The sequence below is a fragment of the Lepidochelys kempii genome, chromosome 12 (genome assembly GCF_965140285.1).
Source record: "Lepidochelys kempii isolate rLepKem1 chromosome 12, rLepKem1.hap1, whole genome shotgun sequence".
NCBI classification, from domain to species: domain Eukaryota; kingdom Metazoa; phylum Chordata; order Testudines; family Cheloniidae; genus Lepidochelys; species Lepidochelys kempii.
Window position 1 is genome coordinate 5,466,212 of NC_136391.1, and position 23,630 is coordinate 5,489,841.

Here is a 23,630-nt window from a genome sequence, read left to right on the forward strand (position 1 = left end):
AACGCATTCCAGTGTTTCACCACCCTCCTAGTGAAAAAGTTTTTCCTAATATCCAACCTAAACCTCCCCCACTGCAACTTGAGACTATTACTCCTTGTTCTGTCATTGATCTACAGTGCTACTCCACCACCTTGGCCTTTATTTCTGTCTTTCCTAAACAGCACAGACCTTTCAGTAGCCGTACTCCAGTCATGACGACTATTCCACCCTGTTTCTGTTCTCCCTGTAATGTCTGGTTTCACTTCCTGCACCAGTAGCCCTAGTTCCTGTATTTTGTTACCAGGCTCCGCGCACTGGGGTACAAACATCTTCATTCCTGCTGTTTTGGCTTCGCTCACATTCTGTACCTGATTGGGCGCAGACATTCTACCGCCAGTATCACCTATTAGATTGATACGTACACTGCCCTTCTGCCGTATATCCATTCTCCTACCCACGACTGTGTGCTTTCTTTCTTCGTTTTCTTCCCTCTCAAAGAGAACAGCTGGTGTGGAGATTACCTGGACATCTCCAAACCATCTCCCCCAAATTCCTAGTTTAAAACTCTCTTGATCAGTTGTGCCATCCTCCATCCTAGAAGTCTATTTCCCTCCTTACTCAGGTGAAGTCCATCCCGAGAGAACAGTCCTCTGTCCATGAATGCTTCCCAGTGGCCATACATCCCAAAGCCCTCCTTATAGCACCACTGCCTGAGCCGTCTGTTGAGCATCAGAATCTTGTCACACCTTTGTTGCCCTTCTCTAGGAACAGGCAGAATCCCACTGAGATCACCTGAGCCTCGATTTCCTTTAGCAGCTTCCCCAGCCTGGCATAGTTTCCCTTGATACGTTCCAGTGAGAATCTAGCCGTATCATTTGTTCCCACATGAAGGATAATCAGTGGATTCTTTCCTGCTCCCGTTAGGATCCTCTTCAGCCTCAGGTCCACATCCCGTATCTTAGCACCAGGCAGACAGCACACCCTTCTGTTCTCTGGATCAGCTCTTGTTACAGGTCTGTCTATTCTTCTCAGCAATTAGTCCCCAGTCACATAGACCTGCCTTTTCTGGCAATGGTGCAATTCTCCACTATCAATGAGAATCAACTTTGCTTTTAAAAAAAAAAATCTAAAAAGTACAAATGCAAAACAAGATTAAAATTGGTGATTTTAAATCAAGGTTTCTGCTTATTGATTTAAATCTGTGACTTAGATCACTTTGATTTAAATCAATCCACCTTGATTGCAGTAGAATTTTATTGACTGTGGCAAAAGCATGGTTTTGGTGAGAATGAAAAAAGGTTGCGACCCACTTTCTGAGATGTGACTGGGCTCAGATCCCAGGCAGAGAACACAAAGCCATATCGAGAGAGGAATAAAAGCTGGCCTATGAAGTATTTCCATTTTCTTGACAAGAAATGATCTGACACCCAGCTAATGGAGTTGCTGTCCGAGAGATAGCTACTTACCCGTGGAGCTCTATTCCTGAAGCGGTGGGATCTGTTTGAAGAGGCTATTAGCAGATCAATAGTAGAGGTATCCCATAATAGCTCATTCAGGTACTACTGACGTCACTACTCTAATTATCACTCCAGTCTCCTTTGACAGCTCCTAAACTGTTTGAAGTGATGAAAAGAGTAAGGCACAGAGATGAGAGAGGCCTTGGGAAGAGTAACTTGGCAAGCTTCTCTAATAATGCCAAGTCTCTGAATAAGAGTTATTGAGCCCATTAAAGCTGGATTAGTACAGGCTGCCCATTAAACACTCAGCCTGTCTCCATTTGCCTTATTAGGTTGGTCTTGCTGACTAACCAGAAGACGTGAAATATTCCAAGGGGTTTGACATACTTGAGATCTCTATGTGGAGTAAAGAACAGGCAGTTTGTTACAGGGCTAGAATTTCATCCAGGGTTTCTGTGATGACGACCTAAAGCAGAAGAGTGAAGCTCTTCTGAGTGAAGTGTGAAGTCACCAGCATCCCCTGAGATGAAATCAGAACTATGCTGTTTCAAATGTGGCCTTTTATTATGTTGTACTGACCTCCCCAATAGTGTTCAACTGCCCAGGACACTTACAGCATAAGAAGGATCATGCCATCTACTGGATAGACCAGGACCTGGGGGTAGGACTTCTGGCTCTGACACTGACTCTCTGAGATCTTGGGCAAACACTTAACTGCTTGTATGCCTCAGTTTTCTCATCCATCAATTATTTTACTTGTGCTGTTTACTTTTCTATCTGATATGCTGGGTGCATTTACACATATACTTAACAGCAGTTTAAAAAAATTATAAAAATATGGGCATAAAACTGAGTGAGGGTTTCTGAATAGTGGTTTGTAAAGTGCTCTGAGAGCCTTGCGGGAGTGGTTCTAGAGAAGGGCAAAGTGTTACCTGAATTGAAAAGTCCTCAGTTTCTTTCTGTTAAGCTGTGTTTCCTGTTCTTCATAGATTCCAAGGTCAGAGGGGACCATTCTGATCATCTAGTCTGGCCTCCAGTATAATACAGGCCATAGAACTTCCCGTTAATCATTCTTAAAGCAGATCTCTTAGAAAAACATCCAAGCTTGATTTAAAAATTGTCTGTGATGGAGAATCCACCACAACTCTTGGTAAGTTGTTCCAATGGTTAATTAATTACTCACTGTTAAAAATTGACACCTTATTTCCAGTCTGAATTTGTCTAGCTTCAACTTCAGCCACTGGTTGTATTAGACCAGGGGTTCTCAAACTGGGGGTCAGGACCCCTCAGGGGGTTGTGAGGTTATTACATGGGAGGTCACAAGCTGTCAGCCTCCACCCCAAACCCCGCTTTGTCTCCAGCATTTATAATGGTGTTAAATATATTAAAAAATGTTTTTAATTTATAAGGGGGGGGGGTCCACACTCAGAGGCTTACTATGTGAAAGGGGTCACTGATACAGAAGTTTGAGAACCACTGTATTAGATCTTTCTCTGCTAGATTGAAGAGCCCATTATTAACTATTTGCTCCCTTCTCTATGTTAAGCTGAATAGACTCAAGGAGCTCAATCTGTCATTGTAAGGCATATTTTCTAATTCTTTAAACATTCTTGTGGCTCTTCTCTGAACCCTCTTCAATATATTAACATCCTTCTTGAATTGCGGACACCAGAACTGGACACAGTATTCCAGCAGCAGTCACACCAGTGCTAAATGGAGGTAAAGTAACCCCTCTACTCCCACTTGAAATTCCCCTATTCATGGAACCATGCTACAGCATCACACTGGGAGCTCATGTTCAGCTGACTATTCACCATGACCCCCAAGTCTTTTCAGAGTCTCTGCTTCCCAGAGTAGAGTCCCCTATTGTGTAAGTACTGCCTACATTCTTTGTTCCTAGATTTGTTCGTTTACATTTAGCCCTATTAAAACCTATATTGTTTGCTTGCACCCAGTTTACCAATCGATCCAGATCACTCTGTATCAGGGACCTGTTCTCTTCATTTATTTACCACTCCCCCAATTTGTGTGTCCTCTGCAAATTTTACCAGTGGTGATTTTGTTTTTTCCAAGTCATGAATAAAAATGTTAACTCATGCAGGGCCAAGAACTGATTCCCGAGGGACTCCCCTAGAAACAATTCCACTTGAGGATGATTCCCCACTTATTTACATTTTGAGACTTGTCTGTTAGCCAGCTTTCAATCCATTTAATGTGGGCCATGTTAATTTGATACCTGTCTAGATTTTTAATCAATGTCATGTGGTACCAAGTGAAACACCTTACAGAAGTCTAAATATATTACATTAACACTATAAACTTAGGTAGTTTGGCAGGATATATTTTCCATAAACCCATGTTGATTGGCATTCATTATATTACCCTTCTTTAATTCTTTATTAATCAAGTCCTGTATCAACCGCTCCATTATCTTGACCAGGATCAATGTCAGACTGACAGGCCTATAATTACACAGGTCATCCCATTTACCCTTTGAAATATTGGCAAAATAGTAACAGTCTTCTGGAACTTCCCCAGTGTTTCAAGACTTATTGAAAATTAACATGAACAGTGCAGCAAACTCCTCAACCAGCTCTTTTAAAACTCTTGGATGCAAGTTATCCGGAACTGCTGATTTAAAGATGTCTAACTTTAGTAGCTGTTGTGTTGCATCTTCCTGAGATACTAGTGGAATGAAAGGGTGTTGTTGTATAACTACATCATCTGTTTTTTTCACACCTAATACAGAAGGATTATATTTATTGAATACTTCTACCTTTTCTGCATTATTATTGATAATTCTACCATTTAATCTAGTAATGGACCAATACCATTGTTAGGATTCTTTTTGTTCCTAATATACCTAGCCCCCTCCCCCCATTGTCCTTAACTCTCCTGTCCATAACTTTCTCCTTGTGTTTCTTTGCTTCCTTTATCAATTTTCTACAATTCCCAGCTTCTGATTTATATTAATTAATAGCAATTTCCCCTTTCATACATTTGTTATATATATTTGATAGTTGCCTTCGCTTCCCCTCTAAACCAGGCCAATTGTTAACTGGTATAGCCTTCTTCAATTGTTGCTTTTTTGAGCATCTAGAAAAGTGTTCTTAACCAATTCCCAATTATCATTCTCATTTTCCTGAATCAATTCTTCCTCCCAGCTGACTAAGTTCATAATGTTTTCTGCTTTGTGAAATTGCCCCTTTTAAAGCACCTGGTATATACATCACTGTTGTGGGCTTTATTCTGTTTGCACACTATAACTATGATCAAGTCATGATCACTTGTACCTAAGGTACCATTCATTTTTAGTTCTGTGGTCAGTTCCTTTGTATCTGTCAAGACCAGGTCTAATATAGAATTCCTTGTGTTGGATGCAACACTTGTTGAGTTAGGGAATTGTCATCTATAATGTTTAGAAATTGCAAGAATATTTTAGTACTGTCAGCATGAGACCTCTAGCATATGTCACTCAAACTGAAATCCCCCTTGATCTTAGAGATTTTTTTTCTCCCTACACATTACAGGTAGGTAAGGAGTTGGTCACCCTGTTCCCTCGTGTAATTTGGTGACACCAACCAGTACACCATCTTGTGCTTTATCTGTTAAAACTTTGATCCATAAGCATTCAAGTACATTTTCTTCTCAGTTACCACTGACTCAGAAACAGGTAATGCTATTTGTGACATGTGCCAGGTATCGGCATGTGGAGAGACTACGGCTGTCACAAGCTGGTAGCACGTCAACAAACTCTTGTTCCAGGAGCTTATCCAGTGATTTCCACCAGTTCAGTGCTATGACTCGTTAAAACTTCAGCAGTAAACATGTGCTGCTTGAGTATTATCTAATTCAAATGATTTTAGTAATTATAGTAAGTCTAGGCCTTAACATAGGTTTTCGTAACTTCAGACTTAATTTTAAAGAGGTCTATTTACAAAAAAAAAAAGTATTTAAATTAATAAAATCCAATTCAAATAAAAATATCCGAGTTTTTTCTTTCTTTGTTTGAATCTGCTTTTATCTACACTGCATGGTGGGGAAGGTGCAGTGTCCCCCATTTTAAAGATCTGTGCCTGACTGAGTGTAGGCAAGCTGACGATAGATCATCACTGGCAATATGTGCCTAGAGTAGGAATGCCACACCACACCAGTGGGCCTGCTCACATGTCTGTGGTTGCATAGGGACAGTTCCCCAGTGATGGAACAGAAAACTCTACTCTAGTGTAGTCTTTGGCTTGTTGATTGGGGGCACTGTTGCTTTAAATGAGACTGAGAGGCAGAAATCAATCTAGTGCTCTATTAGCTCATGCAGGTTTAATTTCTTTAGGCATGGTTTTTTTTTTAAAAAAAAAACAAAACAAAACACAGCACACACTTCCAGCATCCCCAGAGGTTCAGAGGAGGGAGAGAAACTACAAACCTGGAGCATTCTCAATTCTGGGGAGATGTTTGCATAGTTCAGTGAGATTCCTCTCCTAATCATGGACTAAAGGTGAAGTCCTTGGAAAAGGCAGTACAAATGCAGGCAACATACATAGGCTGCTTGGAGCTTAAAAGTTTGTATTTCATAGGTTATAAAATTCCACTTTAATTTCCTTTTCTTTAGTTGTGTTCTGGGTGAGTGGAATAGATTGTCTAGGGAGAAGATGAGTCTTCTTTGATGTTGCACATCTATAAAGGAAAAACTGATGGTGTGAATTGCAAGGTGTTTGGGATTTTTGCCCTTCTCTCTCTGTGGTGACTCATTCATACAATTTGAAACACAAGCACTGTGCCCTCCAGTTAGCTTTCCTGGCTCATTTATTCCACCAGAGGTATTAGTGTGATGGCTCCCTCCTGTCTGAACCCTCCCTGCTGGCCTGCTTCTCTTTGTTGTTGTTTTTGGTATGGTTTGGGATCTTGCTTGTTTGGTACTCTGACTGCTCTTCCTATTAAGGCTGGGTCTGCAGTAAGATTTTTTTTTTTCTTTCTAAAAATTCCCCTGTTGCTACTATCATTGCAGCTTCGTGGCTGGGAGCAAGGCTGGAGAGGGTCAGCATAGCCAAGGCTCCAGGCATCCCTAGCGTTCTAAGCACTGTCTTGTCTAATCTGGCTCAGAGCAGATCTACCTATGGACCTGTTAGCACAGCACATCTTTGCTTATCTTGTTCTCATGGAAATGCTGTGCACCCTACCTATCAGACTCCTCTACTAACCCCAGGGATGGGATAGCTGTTCAAAGTCAGCCAATTACTAACCTCCCACTGCAAAAAGCTGCACTGCTATGGTATGTTACTAGAATCTTGGAGGGCAGCTCCTCCTGTCTGTAAGGAGGATCCCAGCAGAGTTTAATCTGAGACCATGTGAACTCTTAGGGTATGTCTACACTACAATTAAAACCCCCCTGTGGCTGGCCCATGCAAGCTGACTCGGACTTTGGCTAAGGGGCTGTTTAATCGCAGTGTAGATGCTCAGGCTAGAGCCTTGGCTCTAGGACTCTGCTAGGTGGGAGGGTCCCAGAGCTCAGGTTGCACCCAAGCTTGAATGTCTACATCACAGTTAAACAGCCTCTGAGCCTGAGTCAGCTGGCACAGGCCAGCTGTGGGTGTCTAACTGCAGCACAGACATACCCCAGCCTTGTTCTGAAAACACCTCTTGGGCTATTTTTGGTTTGCTTGATTGTGCCAGCAAGGTGGCTGACCCACGCTCTCTGGCGTTCCTGTTCTGGGGTTTTCTCTTTGGAGAGGTGGATGGTTTGGGTGGATTGGTACTGCTTGGCTAAGAACCTGGAACTACAGTTTGTTGAAGAGTGTAACCAGCTTTTGACAGCAGCAGCCTCTTCTGCAGATGTAGAGAGAATATTTTCTCTATTTCAGTTTGTTCAACCGGTTCTGTGCAAGGACTAGTTTTATTTAAGAAACCAAGTGGGAGTGGAAAAAGCAGGAAAGCTTGTTTTCCTCATCCAATCTATGAATAAAAACAAGGTGTGAGAGGGTGAGATCTACTAGTTCTAAAATCTTGAAGGAGATGGTGACCAGAAACAATCAGTTCAGTTCACCAACTACAGATTACACTTCCTTTGTTTGTTTAATCAGTTAGCTTTAAAGGAAAAGTGTGTTTTGATAAACTTTTTTGTTAGCACATGTAAGATATTTGTTATTTGATTTAAAAAGCTGGTTTGGTGCATTTTAAATTGAATTTGAATTTCCATCCAACTAGAGCTTGACCCAAATCACAAGTAAAAAATTAATCATCTTGTGAGTAAGAAATGCATTATTCACCATTTTCTAACATCATCAGAAAGGTAAAAATTAAGACTCTGAATAAATGTAAGTTAAGCTTTATAATTGCTTAAATAAATGTGCACAGATATAGGGTACCCTCTTGGTTAGCGAAAAGAAGCACCAAATTTAGTGTAAAGCTTGTACTTAATTGCCATCAACATGTTTTCATGGTTATCAGCCTTTCTTTAAGAAAGTTACTAAAAAGCAAAACACAATTTAAATAGATTTAAATTAAGGTTTCCTGCTTTTTGATTTAAATCATTATTTGAATCATGTTGATTTGAATCAATTCACCATGGTTCTGTAGAGTGACACCAAAATCCTCCTTGCTCCCTGCTGTCTGATGTTCCTCGGGCGATACAGAATAGTAACCCCCAGGCTGGGTAGTGGTTTTCATCTTGGGTAGTGGTTTTCAACCTCTTTTTTTCCCCCCCCCCTCCATTTGTGGACCCCTACAAAAAAATAGAATGGAGGTGCAGACCCCTTTGGAAATCTTAGCCACAGTCTGTGGACCTCTATGGGTCCATGGACCACAGGTTGAAAGCCACTGGTCTAGGGTTTGTAAATTTCCTCTCTCTTAAATGGAGCAGTAGAGGTTGCTATAACCAATGTTTTTGTTTTTTGTGTTACTGTTTTGTGTGCATGAAGCATTCACAGTACTGGATTAATATCACAGTGACACAGGAACCGCTGCACTGATTGGATTATTATTTTTTATAGTTAATTCAGTAAAACTCTCATTTGGTAATTTTATCTTAATTGGCCACAGAATTCTCATCGAACTGCCGCAGAATTCAAAGATCTTAGGTCTGGTTTTCTGCAGAGTGCTTTGGGCCTTTCTATAGTAAGTAAATAGCCTTTGCATCTGAAGTGTCTTACCTTAGGCCATTACTTGCTTTGCTGCACACTGGGCTACCCACATTTGCCATCCTTGCCTGTCAACTGCCCTTCTCTCCAGATCTTCCCATTTCATGTTGAGATGCTTGATGTCATTCAGAACTGTTTGTTTCCATGTTGTTCATTGTCTTCCTCTCTTTCTTCTTGTGTTTTCTGGCTTCCAGTCAAGGGTAGTATTTGGTAAGTGTTCTTTTTCCATTCTCAGCACATGTCCCAGCCACTGATGTCGTCTTTTGTAGATTGTTTGTGAGAGGGTGCCTTGGCCAGTCGTTTTTCTGACTTCTTCATTCGTCTTCCTATCTCTATATGTTATTTCCAATATTCTTCTCAGACATTGGTGATGAAATGCATCCAGCTTTTGTCTCTCTTTCTTGGTAAGTTGCCATGTCTCACTGCTATATGTTGTGATGGCGATAAAAATTGCTTTGCACACATTGTTTTGTCTTGAGGGAGATGTTTTTGAGTCTTCCAAATGCAGCGTTTGCCTTCCCGATTCTTCTTCTTCTTTCCTTGGAACTAGTACCATCTTGATAGATGGTACTTCCAAGATACATAAAATTGTTCACCTTCTCCAGTTTCTGTTCTTCAATTTTGATTTCTGTCCCTGTAGTCCCCATTAATGTGACTTTACATTTCTTTGCGTTGTATCTCAAACCTATGTTCCCCATTACTTTTTACCTGGTTTATGCATTTTTGTAGTCCGTTGGCATCTTAATTGATAAGAGCAATGTCATCAGCGAAGTCTAGATCAAATAGCCTTGATTTGTTCCATTTTAGGCCATATGTATCAGTCACATTGTTTTAATCCATAGACAATGACTAGCATAAACAAAAAAGGAGACAAGACGCACCCCTGCCTTACACCTATCTTGATGCTGAATGGCATAATCCATTTTCCATTTTAATGCAGCATTTTGAGTTGGCGTAGAATGCCTTCATAACGTTGATTAATTTTGTTGGAATTTCATATTGTTCCACAATTTTGCACATTGTTTCTCTGTTTACACTGTTGAATGCCTTTTGAAAGTGCACACAAGAAAAAATCCATCCAGTTTGCTGGAGATGCTGGCCTTCCTGTAGGGGGAGCAAGGCTACTTTCATTTTTCATGAGTGCTGTGGTTACTTACATCTCTCTTTAAAGGTAGGTGATCAACAATATTAATATTATTGAACTTCAGGAGAGCAGAACCTGCCATGTGCTAGGCACTGCTTTGTGTGCAAGGTTAGGAAAAGCTACTTACAGACAGCCATAGTTGTGCATGGGTCCTCACAGACTAACACAATAGCAGGTACCTGCCTTGAGGAGTTTACAGTCTAGATTGGACTAAACAAAGTAAGGACAAGAGCTGCATCCGTTAATGAAGAATGAGTAGTGCTTAATTTAAACGTGCTACTTGTTAGTTCCTTTTTGGATCTCTTTTCTGATATACTTCTACTCATAGGGTTTGTGGCCGGTGGCTATAATGAAGGCTGAGGTGGAGGGAGCAGAAGACCAAACCTTTGCAAGTCCATTTGTCCAAGGAGATCTTAGCTGCCAGATTTGGTTGTCTCAAATGAAAACTGGTCTCCTGCCTAAGTTCCTTTGTAAAGGACACTGAAAAGCAGATGTGTCCATTCTGTGCTTTACAGGACATTGCATGCAGACCCATCTTTGACTCTCTTCCTGATGTGAAACATAGGGTAGGCAGCTGTCTGCAGAGCCAAAGGAGGGACTTAGACAAAGAGATGGGCCATGGCTGTGCTCTAGAACCCCCGGAGCCACGGTGTTTACTACTTAAATGCAGTTAACCAAGTGCCATTTCTGGACAGACCTTCCAAGTGGCTCTGCCCAGAAGAGGAGAGTTCAGGAAATTCTAGTCAGGCAAATGTGTCATGAACGGACTTCTGCCATGAGCTCTATCTGTGGATAAATAAGCAAGGAAATCCGCATTGGGGATTAGCTGAGCAGCCAATGGACTTTAAAGTATTTCCAGATGTGCCTTATAGTCTGCTTACTCTTTGTTCCCAGCTGAATTTCAGAGCAGCCATTATGGAAAAGCTGGTTACTGCTTTACTTAAATCTCTTCCTTTGTCAGGCAGGTGTCCGGCAGTTTCTGTGCAGAAACTGCATTTGGTCAGTTGGTCTGAAATGGAACAGGTGACTGTCTTCACGTTCAGACCTGGAGAGGGGCTTGACTTTAGATGGTGATACAATACGCGTAGCTGTTGGTTCCACAGAGTTCAGATAGAGGCCATTATCTCTGCATATCATCCTTCCCTCTAAATCTATCCCAGCCTCCTCTGGAAAATCCTCTGCTTCCTCTGACCACCCCCAACCCCACATCATACCCTGGCATTCTTCTTGTACATTAGATTCATCCTCCTCTTCGAGGCCCTACATAATCTCACTCCCACCTAGTTTGCTGCTCACTTTCTCCTTCCCCCAGGCCTGTTTCCTCTCAGTTCCCTTCATCTCCTCCTCTCACTCTTGCTTCAGTACTCACACAACCCGTACTCTTGCATCAGCGTTGCCACCTTTTATGCATTAAGAGCTCTCCTTCGCCGCCTTCAAATCCCTCCACTGAACCTGCTTCCTTTGAGAATCCTTCCTGTCCTGCTCTCTCCCTTGGGCTGCCCCGTCATCTGTTTTATCTGTCTTTGCTTGTGAGCTCTGTGGGATAGGGGTTTGGGCTTGTTTTTCTCATAGTGCTCTCTCTTTGTATAGGCTGTGATATAATTAAGTACTAATTACAGACTGTTGCAGGGCAATCACCATTAACGTTTCTCTAAACTGAATAAAACAAAGGCTTTGCTTGCTGTGATTCAGTTTCTCATTAACTGTGTGCCAGCACCAACTCTTAGCTAAGACACAGGGCACCTATTCGTCCAGAGCAAGCCTGGCTCTGTTAGCGTATGGATCCTGAAATGTTTTACAGCAGCAACTGGAAATCAAATCAAATCAAGCCTGAAATGTACGTTCTAAACTCTTCCAATTATCACATCAAAGCAGAGGCTGCATTATCCTCTGTAATGGGTAGAAGCAACCTACTCTCATTGGTATTTCTTTTCAAAAAGACTTTTTCTTCTCACTTGGGAAAGTGGCCCACCAATGTCTGCCTTCTCCATCTGTTTTCACTGCTGTTGATGGCTTTGTGAATCACCAGCTTTTATCCTCTGCTGAGCACCCTCCCCTCCTTAACAACAGATGGCATGGGAGTTAAACCACTTTGATATACAGTGTCCTTCCTAAGGTCCCTGGAATAGTGCTTGTTTGGCAGCATGGTAGCTTTGCATGTCTGTTGGCAGACATCAGCTGGGGGTGGGACTTACACGGCATGCACATGTTTGAGTAGGGTAAGGAATAACTAAAAGAGGATAAAGGACAGAAGCTATGGCCTGGTCTACACTTCGAGTTTGTCGGATTTAGCAGCGTTAAATCGAATTAACCCTGCACCCGTCTACACAATGAAGCCATTTTTTTCGACATAAAGGGCTCTTAAAACCGATTTCTGTACTCCTCCCTGACAAGGGGATTAGTGCTGAAATCGACATCGCCGTTTTGAATTAGGGTTAGTGTGCACGCAATTAGAAGGTATTGGCCTCCAGGAGCTATCCCACAGTGCACTATTGTGACCACTCTGGACAGCACTCTGAACTCGGATGCACTGGCCAGGTGTACAGGAAAAGCCCCAGGAATTTCTGAATCTCATTTCCTGATTGGCCAGGTGAGCTCATCAGCACAGGTGACAATGCAGTCCCAGAATCGACAAAGAGCTCCAGCATGGACCGAACGGGAGGTACTGGATCTGATCGCTGTATGGGTCGAGGAATCCGTGCTATCAAAACTACGTTCCAAAAGACAAAATGCCAAAACATTTCAAAAAATCTCCGAGGCCATGAGGGACAGAGGCTACGGCAGAGATGCAACACAGTGCCTCATGAAACTTAAGGAAACCAAAGAATCAAATGGACACTCCTGGACAGAGCCCCAGACATGCTGCTTCTATGCTGAGCTGCATGCAGTTCTAGGGGGGGCCGCCACCACTACCCCACCCCTGTCCGTGGACTCCAATGATGGGGTACTCTCCGCCATGCCTGAGGATCTGTGGATGAGGAGGAGGACAAGCTTGAGGAGAGCACACAGCACACCGTTCTCCCCGACAGTCAGGATCTTTTTATCATCCTGGCTGAAATACCCTCCCGCCCAAACAAGCCGGAGGAGGGACCTCTGGTGAGTGTACCTTTTTAAATATAATACATGTTATAAAAGCAAGCGTTTTTTAATGATTAAGTAGCCCTGAGGACTTGGGATGCATTCGTGGCCAGTACAGCTACTGGAAAAATCTGTTAATGTATCTGGGGATGGAGCGGAAATCCTCCAGGGACGTCTCCATGAAGCTCTCCTGGAGGTACTCTAAAAGCCTTTGCAGAAGGTTTCTGGGGAGAGCAGCCTTATTCCGTCCTCCATGGTAGGACACTTTACCATGCCATGCTAGTAGCATGTAATCTGGTATCACTGCATGACAAAGTCTGGCAGCGTATGGTCCCGGTGTTTGCTGGCATTCAAGCAACATCCATTCTTTATCTCTCTGTGTTATCCTCAGGAAAGTGATATCATTCATGGTAACGTGGTTGAAATAGGGGAATTTAATTAAGGGGACATTCAGAGGTGGCCGTTCCTACTGGGCTGTTTGCCTGTGGCTGAAAAGAAATCCTCCCCACAGTTAGCCACGAAAGGGGGGGGGAGGGGCGCCATTGGCGCTGAGCTGTTCGCATTTGGCTAGTAGGAATCTTCCCTGATACCAGCCACGCGGTGGGGTGGGGGTAAAGCAATCATCCCAGAGAATTGGATTGGGGAGTGGGGGGTTAGTTTGGTTTCTGCTGCTGCATGTTAACAGGAAAACCGCAGCACTAAATGGCCAACTCAACGTGCTTTGCTTGGTATGGGAGAGGAGGGCGCTGCTGTTATGAAGGCTGCAGAAGCCGAAAGACTATGGCTTACCGTGGCCGCCTGCAAGCCGAATTCTGTTGCCTGGCACTGCATGTGTGATCTCTAACACCAAAGCCGCAGGCACTCAATATAAGATGCAACCTTGTACCAAAATCACATGTGCTATGTAATGTGAATAGTGTTGTTCACCATGAAAGAGTATAGCCATTGTTCTGTAAAATGTATCTTCACTCCCTTTTTTTCATCCAGCAGCTGCAAATGTTTCAAGCCTCCCTCCTCTGTCCCAAAGGCTATCTCAGATAAGGCAGCAAAAAAAAAAATGCACACGTGATGAAATGTTCTCTGAGCTCATGCAGTAGTCCGGCACTGACAGAGCTCAGCAGCATGTGTGGAGGGACACAATAGCAGAGTACAGGAAAGTGGCCGATGAACGTGAGGAGAGGTGGTGGCAGGAAGATCAGAGGAGGCAGGATGCAACACTGGGGCTACTGCAGGATCAAATGGACATGCTCCGGCATCTGGTGGAGGTGCATGAACGGCAGCGGGATCACAGACTGCCACTGTAGCCCCTGTTTAACTGCCCTCCCTCCTCCTCAAGTTCCATAGCCTCCTCACCCAGACACCCAAGAACTTGGGCCGGGGGGGAAGGCTCCGGGCACCCAACCACTCCACCCCAGTGGACAGCCCAAACAACAGAAGGCTGTCATTCAACAAGTTTTGAAGTGACCTTTTCCTTCCCTCCTCCCACACCCCACGTGGGCTACCTTGTGAGTAATCTCCCTATTTTTATAATCAATTAATAAAGAATACATATTTTTTAAATGATAGTGACTTTATTTCCTTTGCAAGCAAGCTGTGATTGAAGGGGGGAGGGCAGGTGGCTTACAGGGAATTCAGAGGCAACCAAGGGGGCGGGTTTTCATCAAGGAGAAACAAACAGAAACACAATACCCTGGCCAGTCAAGAAACTGGTTTTCAAAGCTTCTCTGATGCACAGTGCTTCCTGCTGTGCTCTTCTAACCGCCCTGGTGTCTGGCTGGCGTATTCGGCAGCCATGTGATTTGCCTCAACCTCCCACCCCACCATAAAGTCTCCCCCTTACTCTCACAGAGATTGTGGAGCACACAGCAAGCAGCAATAACAATGGGAATATTGGTTTCACTGAGGTCTGAGCGAGTCAGTAAACTGCACCAGCGACCCTTTAAATGTCCAAATGCACACTCTTCCACCATTCTGCACTTGCTCAGCCTATAGTTGAACAGCTCCTTACTACTGTCCAGGGTGCCTATGCATGGCTTCATGAGCCAGGGCATTAAGGGGTAGGCTGCACATTTCCCAGGGTCATTACCTTTGATAGCAGCAGCTCAATGATTGCGTTGGGTACTTGTATCACAGCAACCCCCACAGTAGATTTGCCCACTCCAAATTGATTACCGACTGACCGGTAGCTGTTTGGCATTGCAGGCTTCCACAGGGCTATTGTCATTTGCTTGTGAACTGTGAGGGCTGCTCTCATCTTGGTATTCTTGTGCTTCAGGGCAGGGGAAAGCAAGTCACAAAGTTTCATGAAAGTGCTCTTACGCATGCGAGTTTCGGAGCCACTGGGAATCACCCCAAACTCGCAACACTATGCGGTCCCACCACTCTGTGCTTGTTTCCCGGGCCCAGAATCGGCATTCTATGGCATGAGCCTGCCCCAGTAACACCATGATCTCCAAATTGCCGGGGACCGCGGTTTTAGAGAAATCTGTGTTCATGACCTCATCACTGCACTGCCGTCGCCGCCTTGCCTGGTTTTTCAGGTGCTTGTTCTGCATAAACTGCACGATAATGCATGAGGTGTTTACAATGGTCATAACTGCTGCAGTGAGCTGAACGGGCTCCATGCTTGCTGTGCTATGGCGTCTGCTCAGGCAATCCAGGGAAAAGGGCGCAAAACGATTGTCTGCAGTTGCTTTCATGGAGGGAGGGAGGATTGACTGACGACATTTACCCATAACACCTGCGACAAATTTTTGGCCCCATCAGGCATTGGGAGCTCAGCCCAGAATTCCAATGGGCAGCGGGAACTGTGGGATAGCTACCCTCAGTGCACCACTCGGAATGTCGACACTTGCCACGGTACCGTGGATGCACACCGCCGAATTAATGTGCTTAGTGTGGATGCATGCACTCGACTTTATACAATCTGTTCCCAAAAATCGACTTCTGTAAAATCGGAGTACTTTCGTAGTGTAGACAGAGATGTTTGCCTTCCCGCAGCACTGCAGTATGTTACATTCAGGAACACAATCTCAAATGAGCCACAGTAACATAAAAGTCCAGAACACAGCGCTGGTTACAAAATAGTTTTGCTGTATGTGTGAACATAGCACTGCCATATCGATATTGGATGCTCTGAGGACTGAAAGTGTTGTTTCTCAACATAACCGGTGCCATTTGGGTTGGCCAGGCAAGTTTCTCCACCCTGCCAGTATCCATGGTCAGTCCCCTGAATCATCTACAGCCCCATAACTCTGAAATAGAGTTGTTAATGGGCTACATTTGTTTGTGGTGGCTGCAGTGAGTTTAACAGATGTCCATATTATTTATTCATTTATATTACAGTAGTACCTAGCAGATCCAAGGTTATGTGTGGAAGTTATTTTTTCTTATTGAGCCCCACAGAGAGCAAGGCAAGTTACAGAAGGCTGGCCAATGCCTTTATAAAAGGGGTAGGGGAGAGAAGCAGTGTTTGGCCAGTAGTCACCTCATTGTCAGCTTGTTCTTCCATGTCTCAGCTGCTCTTGTGCTCATTCCTCCCTGGCCAGCTGCTGAGGGGAGAGTGCAGAAGTGGAAGGGCATGGCAGCCAGCATGGGGATGGTAGTGGAGGCTTTCTTGCATGCTTTCCTGCTATCTTGGAACTAATGAAGGAGCATGGCTTTGTAATATATCAGGAGAAGAGCTGGCTTAACCCAGCTCCATAGAGCACAAGGTCTTGGAGTGCATTGGAGGCAGCTTTTCATTACAGGAGGTGGAGAAGGTGACTGGATTTGATTCTGACAACTAGTTGAGAATTTGAAGATGGAAGGCAGCTTGGATGAAGGTGATCATGAAATGATAGTGTTTGTGATTCTGAGGAATGGTAGGAGGGAAAACAGCAGAATGTCAGTGGACTTCAAACAGGCAGACTGTGTAGAAAACTCAGACAATTGGGAGGTGAGGTCCCATGAGAAGCAAGTCTAAGGGAAAAAGTTCAGGAGAGTTGGCAGGGAGTCAAGAGAACAGCAACGTATGAGGAAAGGTTAAAAAACTGGACATCTTTAGTCTTGAGAAAAGACGACTGAGGGGGGGATCTGACAAGTCTTCAGATACGTTAAGGGCTGTTATAAAGAGTACAGTGATCAATTGTTTTCCATGTCTCCTTGAGCATAAGCAACCTAGTTCCTTCCCACTTGTTGACAGCAAGGACTGAGGTATTATCTATTCTCTCCCAGATGATGTTAAGCTGAAGAGTTGGGCATGACATTTTTCACAGCTTTGAGTGATGTAGCTAGGTCGAGCTAAGTTTTAGGTGTAAATCAGGCCTAATTCCTTTCTATTAGAATTAAGTCTAAAATGGCTGTCCCCTTGGTTACTTCCTCCATCTTCAGAAGCAAGAAATTGTCCCCGATATATTCCAAGAATTTATGGACATTTTATGTTTTGCTGTATTAGTTTTCCGACAGATGTATAGGTAGTTAGTCTTCCATTACTGCCAGTCTTGTGTTTTGGAAATGTCTCATCCATCCTTACATCACCTGTATTCCTCCCCAGCCTTTTATCTTCACCCAGAGACGTTTTCATCTGCTCTGTGTCTCACCTCTTGTTGGACCTTGGAACAATTGTATGTGTTGTTGATGTATAATAAAACAACTCTTCCCATTTTCCCCGCCTGTCTTTCCTGAATAAGCTATACCAATATTGCAATAGTGAAATGTATTCCATCAAGTCTCGGTGATGCCAATTAAGTCGCAGTTTAGGTCATATACTGATCCTCCCAGTTCTTCCTGTTTATTCCCCATACTCCTTGCATTTGTATGTAGACATCTAAGATGTTGAGCAAGTTCCCCAACTGATTTCCCTCTTGTTGTTCCTATGACTCTTGCAATCATCCTCACCCCCCCCCCAAAAAAAAACAAAAAAAAACCCAAAAACCAACCTAAAACCCATGTGGGCCTCTGTTAAATTTTCCTTGCTTGTCATGTTGATGATGTCACCCCTCTCATTGAATCACTCCAGTGATACCCCCTTCTCTCTATCATCAGACATAAGCAACTTGCCTCCCCTTTCAAGTAGGGTGACCATATTTCCCAAAGGGAAAACAGAACACCATGTGAGGCTAGCCTGAGCTGTTCATCTGAGCCCCTGACTCTGCGTAGGTCTGGACAGCCCACCCCTCCCCATCCCCAGTGCGGGGCTGGCCCAAGCTGCTCCCCCAAGCTCTGCCTCCCTCTCCCTGGGTGGGGCTGGTGTCATTGCTTGCCCAAGCCCTGCCTGCCCCCCGTGCCAGGCTGGGGCTGGCATCACTGCTCACTGAAGCCCTGCCTCCCTCCGCCTGAGCCCTGCCTTTCCTCCTGCATGGGGCTGGCATCCCTCCTGCGTGGGGCTGGCATTGCCACTTGTCCCCCCATTCCTCCGCACCCCATTTTTTGACAAAAGTGCGCATTTGTCCCGTTTGCGCTTGTGAACTGATCAAGCTGGCCAGAGCAAACGGGACAAATGCCCACTTTTGCCCCCCCCCCCCCAAAAAAAAAAAAAAAAAAGGGCGGGATAGCCAGGACAGGGCTTAAAAAAGGGACCGTCCCGGCCAAAACGGGACATATGGTCACCCTACTTTCCAGGCCCTTCACAAACTATTCTCTCTCGTTCACTACCAGAATGTTGACTCCCCCTTCCAGCCAATCCATGATGCCGCAGCCAGCCTCCATTATCCCCTCGTTAAATTTTCAAACAAGCACCTTCATACTTTCTCTCATGCTGCCTCTCACACTTGGGAGGAGCTCTCTGTTAACATCTTCAAAGGTACCTCATTACCCTCCTTCCAACTGTCTTTTGCTGTGTTACTTTCAAAGAACTTGACAACAGTTTAGACTCCCGGTGTGCTGAGAATACTGCTTATCATGCTTACCAATACTGTCCCATTGTTCCTTTGTACTCATCAATCTGTATTGTATCCTCTGTGCCTTGTCTTATATTTAGATTATAAATTCTTTGGGGGCAGGAAAAATCTTTTTGTTCTGATTGCACAGCATCTAGTCCAAGGGGGGTCTTGGTTCATTACTAGGGCTCCTAGGTCCTATAATATAAATAATTATACAGGCTAGATGTGCAACCCTCGACAGATGCTGGCTTTGGCAATAGGGCACCAAATGCATATTTCAGTTGTCAGATTGGATGCTGCTGTCCCTTTCTGGGCACAATCTTTGTAAATCCCATTGTAAAGGACTACATTATGAAGAACTGTAAATATATGCAAGCTTACTTGAAAATTTCCTTTTTAATAGGAGGAATTTTCACAGATTGGGTCTCACTCAGAACACATTAAGCTTTTGCCCTGTGTTACCTGTGTCTTAACTGTCTTATCTGGTGACAAGATAGATGCTCTGCAGTAATCTACTGCACTAGGGAATTTGAAGCAATCCTTGCTAACAGCTTCCAAACTAAAGAAAGGAGCTAGCTGGGAGCAGCTGTTGGAGTTAGCTCAAATTATCTGGGACTAGGGGAGTGCCCCTCTTCCCTGCCAGTGACTGATATGTCTGCTTCTGCCTCTTGAGTTGTGGAAGGGCTCAACACCCATTCTACGGGATCTGTGGACCTTTTGCTAGAAGAAGGGAGATATTTTTTTTCTTCTTCCAAGCAGGGGTAAATTTTCTTTCACCCCTTGAAAATTCAGAATGCTGTTGTCAGGCTGTTCTAACTCAACAGGGTGAAGACAGTAAGCACAGAGCAGCATCAGGACCAGGGCAGCCGAAAACCTTTGAAGTCACCTTTGCACATCACCCCATGCTTCTAATGATCATATCGGCCTCTAGTCCGCTGTTTCAGCCTTCAGCTATTCATATGGAAAGAGATTGTTCTATGTGAGCTGCATTAGCCAGTGCAGACACTTTACAGTAGAGATTGCCGTTAAGGCCTAAAGGTGTGCAGAAACGCATACGTGGTTCTAAAAATCCTAGACAAACTTTTTGTGAGAGAAAGAAATGTTTTTAAATACATGTGAGTTGCTCCTCCTGGAAAAGGCTAAATCAATTTACAGAGGAATGTGCTTTTACATTTCAGATGATCATGAAAACATGTAGTGATTTTAATAAAGCAGTGAGAGCCTCAGTAAAGCAGCGAGCAGACCAAGGGCTCTCCTCTGAAGAGGCAGTGTGTGCTTTGGAGAGCTGGAACATTCAACAGGACTAAAATAGGCCTCTCACAGCCTGGTGCAGAATACTGAGGTCAGCCTGACAAACACACTGTGATCTGCTGCTCTTAAAACTTCTTCTAGCTTCTACTTTCTCTTTCCTTTTAATGCACTACTTCAGTGACAGTGAGTGCAGATGAATTCAGGTTTTTCTGCGCACGCCTGCTTGCTGAAGTGAGTGGCCAGTTGTCTCCCACTGGAGGAACTGGTATCTCGGACTCCCGAAGGCATATCATCTGCTCAATTACAAACTCAGAAAATCATGTAGCCACTTGCCAGGTGCACATTGTGACCTGGGGCCTACGTTGCTGTGGAATATTGTGTATGTAAATAAATAATAAATACCCTTTTACTGACATAGGAGAGAATCTGTGCAGGCTTAAAACCAATGCATGCGTTTGAAAAATCAATTCCCCTTCACTCGCTGCTGCTCAAGTTCAAGAGGCTTTCCTCTGAAAGAAGTGATATATCACAAGCATCTATTTTGGAATGTCCTCTCTATCCCCTTCACTTACTTCAGTAGGTGCTTATGCTGTGGCCAGTTCTTGCAAGGTGAACTCAGAATCCTGAAGTTGGTAGTCAGCAGGGTAAGTGAAATAGGAATTAAACTTCATACATTTTGTTGTAAATGGATCCCTTCTTTTAATACACATAGACTCTTAAATATGGTTTAGATTGTTTCAGTTCCCAGTTAAATGTGAAGGGCCAAAGTCAATGGTGTCGAGCCACTTCAATCAGGGCTGAAGTCAGTAAGCTTTCACTCGTCTGTGGGTCAGAAAAGTGTGCTCCTCTCTAGGTATCTTCTGAGATGGGTGTTGCATCTTAACCGCAATGATACTGGACCATCTTGTGCCATTCTGAAGACTATATTCTTAGTTTGTCTGCATGTACTGGTATGTTTCCACTGTATTCAGCAGAGAAACAGTAGCCCAGGAATTAAGCTAATGTGAATTGAGCAGCCATTATTAGAACAAAAGAGAAGTGGGAAAATTATTGAGGGTAAAAATACCAGAAGAATGTATTTGGGTGCAGCATCTTTCTTCCTGACCCCCTCCTACCCCTACCACAAATATTAATACAACTTTCCATACCGGTAACAACCATAGGTGCAAACTAGGGTGTGCATAAAGGAGATTGGGGACCAACAGCTGGGCATTTTGTTTGCTTTTTGAGAATGATGGAGCTTGAGGGAAGCTGGGTGCTTATGGTACAGGACATAATTCTTTGATGGTTGGGGGAGGGCAGGAGTCATAACCGAGGGAGAAGAGATGGGCATTGACATAATGCTATAATGCACAGTATTACATTTTCATTTCTGCAACTCAGGGCCCTATAAAATCCTGTTAATGGCTGAGTAATACTGGTGAATTAGAGATCAAGGGACACTGTCAAGGTAAAAACAAACCCCAAACACATTAACCTCTGCCCTCCTCGTGTTACACCCTAAATTATTAACAGAAAGGTTTTAAACGATCAACTTTCGGCTCTGTTTTGTTTGACTCCTTTGCATTTCACTAGGCTGTTTCCCTTTTGTTTCTGGCTGGCTCACTTTCTGGTTCTCTTGCCCTGGCTCAATTCTGTTGTGTTTGGGTTTGAGTTTCCAGTACTGCAGCAGAGCTAGATTATCACTAATTCACATGTAGCAGTGTGCCTTGCCAGCATGTTTAGGGTCTGTCTTCATTGCAGGGTTAAAGTGGCTCTTACGTGGGTTGTCCTAACGCAGCTCCATGCATTCATACGGAGGTGTTTCAGGCTAGCTTGCCTGCTTGGGGCCAGAGGCTAAAATCAGAGTGCTGCTTTTGCTCAGGCTTGCAACCTGCCCACTTTGTAGTGAGGATGCAGGGTAAACTACTTGATTGCTGGTAGCTCTCCAGTATCTTACCATGCTTCCCCGCATGTGCCAAGGAGGACAGGCAAGTTCCCTTACAGGTCACGGAAAGAATTATAGAGCGGCTCAGGTTACAATAGCTCTCAGAACCATGGGATTTCCCTTTTCCCTCCCTGCAAGCCCTAACACACACAGGGACTGGAGCACCGGTGAGGACACAGTTACTCCAGTGTGGCTGCTTGCATCCGGAGCTGAGTGCCAATCACCCGGGCTAACTCTGCAGTGAGGACATAGCTTTTGTTAGATCTAGTGCTCTGTTCGCATAGGCCTCTCTTGGTCTCCTGAGAAGGCTCCCCACCTATCTGCAACTGGGCCAGGGAGGGGCTTGCTGTCCCTGAAGATTAGCGTCTACCCAGCCTCCTGTGGCTGGGTAAAGAGGAAGTCAGTCCATTGTGACAAAGTTCCTCCTCTGCCTTGGTGGGTCTTGCACTTATTGGCGGATTTGCTCGCCTTGGAGCTTCACAGCAGCCCTTAGTTTGGCTGTTTTCATGAACCCACAGTCCAGGTCGACGACTCCTGTGTCTGACCAGGAGTTGGGAGGATTTGGGGGGAACCCAGGCCCGCCCTCTACTCCAGGTTCCAGCCCAGGGCCCTGTGGAATGCAGCCGTCTAGAGTGCCTCTTGGAACAGCTGTGCGACAGCTACAACTCCCTGGGCTACTTCCCCATGGCCTCCTCCCAACCCCTTCTTTATCCTCACCATAGGACCTTCCTCCTAGTGTCTGATAATGCTTGTACACCTCAGTCCTCCAGCAGTACGCCTTCTCACTCTCAGCTCCTAGTACCTCTTGCTCCCAGCTCCTCACACGCACACCACAAACGGAAGTGAGCTCCTTTTTAAAACCCAGGTGCCCTGATTAGCCTGCCTTAATTGATTCTAGCTGCTTCTTGATTGGCTGCAGGTGTTCTAATCAGCCTGTCTTAATTGTCTCCAGAAGGTTCCTGATTGTTCTGGAACCTTCCCTGTTACCTTACCCAGGGAAAAGGGACCTACTTAACCTGGGGCTCATATATCTGCCTTCTGTTACTCTCCTGTAGCCATCTAGCCTGACCCTGTCATACCATGTAGAAGGAGGAAGCTGCTGAAGAACCTGCATTCAGGGTCCCTGCCTCACCTAGAGTGAAAGGGCCGAGATGAACAGTGTTTACACAGGTTTCAGAGTAGCAGCAGTGTTAGTCTGTATTCGCAGAAAGAAAAGGAATACTTGTGGCACCTTAGAGACTAACAAATTTATTTGAGCATAAGCTTTCGTGAACTACAGCTCGCTTCATCGGATGTATTCAGTGGAAAATACAGTGGGGAGATGTTCCTCCCTCTTTCTGAGGAAGGTAACATCGCATGCAGGATCATGCTACTAGCTCCTGTGGGCATGTCCTCACCCTGTGTATCCCAGCTTGGCTCTAGAGCAGAGGCATGTACAGGTCCCGTCTAGTGCCCTGGTTAATAAGCCTTTATATGAGCACTAAGCCCTGGTCTACACTAGGACTTTAGGTCGAATTTAGCAGCGTTAAATCTATGTAAACCTGCACCCGTCCACACGATGAAGTCCTTTATTTTGACTTAAAGGGCTCTTAAAATCGATTTCCTTACTCCACCCCTGACAAGTGGATTAGCGCTTAAATCGGCCTTGCCATGTCGAATTTGGGGTACTGTGGACACAATTCGACGGTATTGGCCTCCGGGAGCTATCCCAGAGTGCTCCATTGTGACCGCTCTGGACAGCACTCTCAACTCAGATGCACGATTGTTTGCCATTGCTCTGACGCAGGGAGGGCCGACTGA

The 23,630-nt window shown here is 44.5% G+C and overlaps 1 protein-coding gene across 6 annotated transcripts in view; it reads left to right on the plus strand.

The window, feature by feature from the left end:
- Positions 1–23,630, plus strand: part of PSKH1 (protein serine kinase H1) — a 77,436-nt gene that overhangs the window by 18,900 nt on the left and 34,906 nt on the right. For 2 of the 6 annotated variants that reach the window (XM_073307249.2, XM_073307250.2), the window contains exons 3-4: positions 12,304–12,809; positions 13,779–14,756. The exons of 1 other annotated variant lie outside the window; for it this stretch is intronic. In XM_073307249.2, coding sequence (XP_073163350.2) covers positions 12,304–12,809; positions 13,779–13,860 — 588 coding nt within the window. In that variant the 3' untranslated portion in view covers positions 13,861–14,756. Of the gene's footprint in view, positions 1–12,303; positions 12,810–13,778; positions 14,757–19,830; positions 20,362–23,630 lie in introns of those variants that run through there. 3 more of the 6 variants (XR_012154452.2, XM_073307251.2, XM_073307253.2) reach the window with 3 other exon arrangements.